At 38.1% G+C, this 6,359-nt stretch overlaps 1 protein-coding gene across 2 annotated transcripts; it reads left to right on the forward strand.

Moving 5' to 3' along the window:
- LOC109726277 (small RNA 2'-O-methyltransferase-like) lies at positions 967 to 4,138 on the forward strand. Of its 2 annotated transcripts, XR_002220476.1 has the most exons (5): positions 967 to 2,218; positions 2,552 to 2,703; positions 2,793 to 2,909; positions 3,182 to 3,304; positions 3,664 to 3,758. XR_002220476.1 is itself a non-coding variant. In XM_020255790.1 (4 exons), the coding sequence occupies exons 1-4, from the start codon at positions 1,753 to 1,755 to the stop codon at positions 4,105 to 4,107; spliced, it is 1,179 nt and encodes a 392-aa protein (XP_020111379.1). In that variant the 5' UTR covers positions 967 to 1,752; the 3' UTR covers positions 4,108 to 4,138. The 2 variants fall into 2 exon arrangements, 1 of the variants encoding a protein (XP_020111379.1); XM_020255790.1 differs by lacking the exon at positions 3,182 to 3,304 and having other exon boundaries at positions 3,664 to 4,138.

The following is a 6,359-nucleotide window of genomic DNA, read 5'->3' on the forward strand; positions in this document are numbered from 1 at the left end:
CTAGGCCGTGCTGGGCCACCTCTTTGGAGCCTGACGACCCGGCCTAACACGGCCCGAAACGGGCCTAGGCCGTGCCGGGCTGAGGGGAGACAGGCGGCCCGGCACGACACGGCCCGCTTGGCGATGCCAGCCGGGCCAGCACGACCCGCACCCAATGGCCCAAGGCAATTGATGTGGGCGATGGGGTCTGAGCTCCTGGGGTGGAGGGCTTGGCCCTCCTCCCCAGGAGCTCTCCTCCCAAGGTCTGCGAATGGACCAAAAGTCTATTTCATTTTCTTTTTTTTCCAAATAGATAATACAAATTTATTTATTTTAAAAAAATAAATGTTTACTTTAGTATAATTATTTTTATAATTTTTTAATATTTTAATAAAAATATTAATTTAAATAAAATATGTATTGTTTATATTTTAAAATTTCATACTAAATTTTTTTAAAAAAATAAAAAAATAAACACTTTACTAGGCCGGCCCGAAGCACGGCCCGTGTCTTCTGGGCCAAGGACCGTGCCGGGCCAGAGGGTAGAAAACTTGGGCCCGACACGACCCGGTCCGANACGGCCCGGCCCGAAATTAAATCGGGGCCGGGCCGGGCAGGACCCTAGCCCATTTCGGTCCGAAAAATGTGGGCCGTGCCAGCCCGGCATGGCCCACGTTACACCCCCTAACCCTAACCCACACCAGACCCCAACCCGCACCCCTCTCCTGCGTCGACCTCAGTCACCTCACACGAGCACCCCTCCTTCAACCCCTTCTCTCCCCCTTCCCCTCCTCTCCGAGCTTGAGCTCCTTCACCTCTACTCATCCCCTTCTTCCTCATCCTCCGCGTCCTCCCCAAGCTCCGATCCCATCCCCAAATCTCCATTGCTATCGCCCCCGTCCTACTTGGCCCTGCGAGGACGATCCTCGACCCGGCGATCCGATCCGAGCACTCAACGGTGCCGCTTCTCGATTCGGTGCACCAATCCATTGGTAAGAGCTCTCAATCTCAAATTCTACAGGAGGAACGGAAGAATCACTCAACTGCGAAATCTACTATTGCTCTAGTAACTATTTACATTTGAATCCATAGCTGTGCCCAATTCCGTTTACTCTAAAAACCTCCATCAATGATGAGTCGTGGGGCTTCTCAGGTTTATTCGCAGGTTTTGGATCTTTTTAGCCCATAAATGTTTAACATTTATTTAGACCATTTAACCACTATCTAAACTTTCGTTACTATATATTTTTTGCTATTTGTATATTGTTTGCTTCAAGATATTAGCACATTGTCAGGTTCAGATAGTATCTTCAAAGTAGCTTTGATAAAGCTCTCCCAGTTACCTCCTCAATCTTACTTCTAACAGTATAAAATTTCTGAAATTTGTCTTCTTTGCCCTATATGGGAAATAAAAAGTTGGCCTATATTAATCATGTAATAATAAATTAAAATTTTAGTTTGGCCATTAAGAAGTTTATTTAACACTATCTGATGCTTTCTTTGTACTCGTTTGTTCACTCAATCCAGAGAATGTCTTTTGGCCAATATTAATCATCGCAACATTAGCCACAGTAGTTGGGAGCCAAGCAATTATATCGGCTACCTTCACCGTAATCAGCCAGTGTAGGGCATTGGGGTGCTTTCCTCGCATTAAGACCATACACACATCAAGTCACGTCCATGGGCAGATATATATACTGGTGGTGAATTGGCTTTTGATGCTTCTTTGTTTAGCCGTCACAATTGGATTCAGGGATACCCATATGATCGGAAATGCCTATGTTATATGCTTCATCACTCGGCTATTATCTTACCCATAAGTCCAACTGTATCATATGTAGCTATCTGTTTGTCTATGGTGTGAAGCAGAGCTATTTTCCAGAAAAATGCAGTTCATTAGGATCGTTTTCGAGGAACCTGTCAAATCCAAAGTTTGAAAATGGGATGATTCTGTTTAGCATTGACGGTCCCGATTTTGGTGTTTTTCCTTCTCCTGGATCATTAACTTGCATTAGTTATGCTACTGCTTTGGTAAAGAAGGAGATTAATCTGAAAGAAGTGCTCGAAAGTAATGATGAGTTTGAAGTAGGAACCGGTGCTGTTATTAGCCAAATTGAAGCTTGTGTAACTCAGTTGTCTATTAATCGAGCTGCAAATTTTGTCATAGAAGCACCTTCTAGGGAAATAAATCTGGCTACAGCTTGTGAATCTGCTAATCGCCTTTCACAATTATCTTTAGGTAAGAATGCGCGATTGACCTTCTCCCTCACTCTCCATTTTTTATCATTGCTAACAATAGAGTTCTTCCAAAAATATCTCATCTTTTTTTGCATTTTACAACTTTAGTTCACTCTCTCTTTTTCTGCAAATTTTGTTTAAGATCTTCTTTTTGGATAAGTCTTGTCTAGAGTTCCAATCTACGACATTCTGATCCCTGGAAGGATATTTTGGTTTCAAATTGCAAAAAGAGATGAAATGGGTCAGAATTGCAATAAGGTGTTGCATTTTTTATGCAAAACGACATTAACATTGCATTTAGCAATGCAGAATAATGCCACAAATTTTCTTGCAGACAATTGCTTCTTGGAGTTCTCGGTAAAGGTATGGCGAGTAACAGAGCCACTAGAAGATAGAATGGAGAAGGCTTTGTTTAGCCCACCTCTTTCAAAACAGCGGGTTGAATTCGCCGTTAGACACATTAATGAGTCTCAAGCTACCACCTTGGTAATATATGCTCGTTCAGGTTATTGTGAATATGCATTAATAGTTATCAAGGTTGATCTTAAATTTTCATATCTGTTGCATATATGTAGGTGGATTTTGGCTGTGGATCAGGAAGTCTTCTTGATTCATTAATGGAGCACACAACTTCTCTTGAAAAGATTGTAGGTGTTGATATTTCACGTAAGAGTCTCACCCGTGCAGCAAAGGTAATGCACATAAAAGTTTGTCCATTTACACTTGCAAATGATTTCATGCATTTTAGAATGAAGGTTACTCTCTTAACATGTTTGATTTGGGATTGAAGTTTAATAGTTTTGTACATTTTAGTTGGTATTGTTTTAATTTACCTTTATGACCCTTTTTTTCCTTCCCTCCTATTGTGCAATTGTGCATTTGCTCTCATGCTAGAAACTGCAGCACTCTGCTCATTTATATTTATTCAATTTTTTAAAAAAATTCTCAATACTTGATTATGCAGGTTCTTCATCAGAAACTAAGGAAAACCTCTCTGAACTAGATAAAATCCGTTGAGCTTTATGATAGATCAATCACAAATTTTGATTCTCGCTTATGTGGATTTGATATTGGCACTTGTCTTGAGGTACTTAACAGGCTCCTCCCTTTTGAAACTATAGAAGTTCAATATGTTTCTCTTGTGCAGACAGCAGTGCTTAGTTCATTTGAATATCTTCTTGAGGATCAGATATTAACTTCGAAATTGAAATTACCAATGCTTCTCCTTTTTTCTTTCTACAGTAAATTTTCTTACATAGATTAAGTTGTGCATAGCAAATTAGAGGAATATCACATAGCTTATGAGGAGCAAGATTATTGAGCCTAAGCTCATCCTCCAACAAAACCACCTTGTTAGTTACTATCATCCTCAAGTGTTTTTGCCCTGTTGATAAATTGAGTATATATAGGCCTATCGTACTTAATAATGGTGGCGGCAAAATGCAGGTGATTGAGCATATGGAAGAGGATCAAGCATGGTTATTCGGAGACATTGCTCTGAGTTCATTCTGCCCGAGAATTCTCATTGTCTCGACTCCCAACTATGAATATAATCCCATTCTTCAAAGATCTTCGGTGCCCAATAAAGAAGACGACTTAGAAGACAAATCAGGACCATGCAAATTCCGCAACAACGATCACAAGTTCGAGTGGACGAGAGCACAATTTGAGCATTGGGCTAACAAGCTCGTACTAAGGCATGACTACAGCGTGGAATTCAGTGGAGTTGGTGGGTTGGGAAATGTCGAGCCCGGATTTGCTTCTCAAATTGCTGTGTTTAGAAGAAATATATTGAATCTGGCATATGAAGAGTGTGCGAGTATTGAGAACTTGTATGGGAATGGAGCGGTCAGCCGAACCTCTAACTCGAGTGTATTTGGATATTGGTAATTCTAATTTGAGCAGCACTAAGGTTACTACCTTTACCAGGGTCAGTGACGGAAGGATCTGGCTTTTTTTCGGGTTTTCTTCTAACAATTCAGTGTAATACTTACTTTTGATCTGTTGTGGAATGAGCACATTCAATAGGTAATATAAAAATCTTGTTTCACCACTTGGCTGTTACACTCTTATGTTTACTAATCTCCTAGATTTGTTGTAAAGCTATTTTATTTCGATGACTTGGAAACAATCAGAATTTAGGAACTGTAGTGTTCATTAACCCTATCTTCTTCTAAGCTGCACAATGTACTGCATACTATGTGATTTATAAACACTCCTATACTTTTATAGTTGCACTTCAAATAAGGAAACACCATATATGGCCAATCATATCTCATTCACAGTAGCATTATTTCCCTTGTAATGCATTGAAGTTCACCATAAAAATACCAAATTTCATTCCAAACTTTCACTACTGTGATTTCAAAAACATGGTATCCATAATGTATCTCATGTACATAACTATCGTATTTGTAACTTGAATAGTTTACATGGGGACATCTAATCTCCTAGAAATCACACACATGTATAGCTTATATAGAGACATTTAGTCTCCCTGATATCACACACACACATTCACTCTTCTCATCTTTGACATTTGAATGCTTCACAAAATCAATGCTAATGTATATCGTGTTTCTATTATCTTACCCATAAGTCCAACTTTACCTATAATAGAATCTGAATTCTATTATGAGGATACCCACATGTAGCTCTCTTTATTTTTTTTATAGTTATTTTCTCTTGTATTGAAGTTAACTGGCTTTAAGTTTTCTAAGACAGCAGATTAACATCTTGGTGTTTGGTTTTTAACTTCACTACAGAGGTGTCAAAAGTTTCAATACTATTACGAGTATGCCCACATGATGAGGTCTCTTACAGTTACGGCAGTGATCTCAGTTTTGCAATTATCTTTGAAGATAGCTGAGAAATACTCAAAAAGTTTCAATACTAAAACCATGTGGAATGTACAGAACCAATATTGCTCTCCTATTCACCATTGTCTACACATATTGTCTACACAAGGTATCAATGACACAAAAAAAAAATAAAACGAAGAGAAAAATAAAACAAAGAATATAATAGAAGTAGAAGTAGAAGAAGAAGGAGAAGAGAAATGATGGTGGTTTTGTTCCCCTAGAATCAGGCTTTCATTGTACTTAGAATCAGGCTTTTTTAAAACTAGAAATGATGCTTCCCTCTTCTTCTCCCTCTTTGCTTTTTAATGATGTGTATATGTTGGTGGGCATGTGAAGCATTTGTAATATATTTCTTTAGATCCCTATATTATATTGATGTTCCAATATATGTATGTATGAGAATCAGTATCTAACGCAACAAGCACCTTTATCTATACCTAATTATGCCAATTTTTTTTATGCTTCTTCTAAGACCACCTTGCAAATCACTATCTTTTATCTTTTTGCAGCCGCTCAATTTAGTGTTGTTTAATTGTTCTCTCTCTTTCTCATGTTCTCTTAAACTACATTGAACTATCTAAGAAGTTATCATTTACTTTCTAATATGAATTTTCTTTCTAATATGAATTCTCTATCTGTACCCAGTAGAAATCTAAATTAATAGGTTATGGTATCATTTTCGTTACTTAATTCATGCCAATTTATCTCTTTTCTCCTTTTCCTATTCATTTTGGCACATTGATCTTCATATTATAGAAAGTTATACAGTTATGAATGACGTTATACACATTCTAGTTATCTGTTGGTGTAATATCTATTGGTGTAACGCCTCTTAATGCTAATATGTAGCTCCAAGGGCTGTGGAGAACAACAAGATCTGGAACTAGCAACAACTCCGCTATCCTCGGTTGAAGAGCGAGCAAATCTAGTGGCTGCAAGAGACCTCATCAAAACTGTAACCTCTAAATATAATATCTGAGCCTAGATGAATGGTTCTAAGTTCTAAAAAATCCCCTAATATTATCCATATTTAACTCTCAATGTTTATGTGATTTATTGCTTTGCTCTCTCTTTGGCAATTTTTTATGATAATATGGTGTATTAGTTTTTCTATAGCCTAGGTGTCTAATAAATAGTAGTAGCTAGTGAGGGAAACTGGTGGCGCATTAATTATGGAAGCCTTCCTAAAGTATTCTCCTATTAGGGAATGAGACAATTTAGATTCTTATATACTATTTATAAGCATGCTTGGGAGTAGGATAATTAATTCAAACCATGTTA

The sequence above is a fragment of the Ananas comosus genome, linkage group 21 (assembly GCF_001540865.1).
Source record: "Ananas comosus cultivar F153 linkage group 21, ASM154086v1, whole genome shotgun sequence".
Lineage (NCBI taxonomy): Eukaryota > Viridiplantae > Streptophyta > Magnoliopsida > Poales > Bromeliaceae > Ananas > Ananas comosus.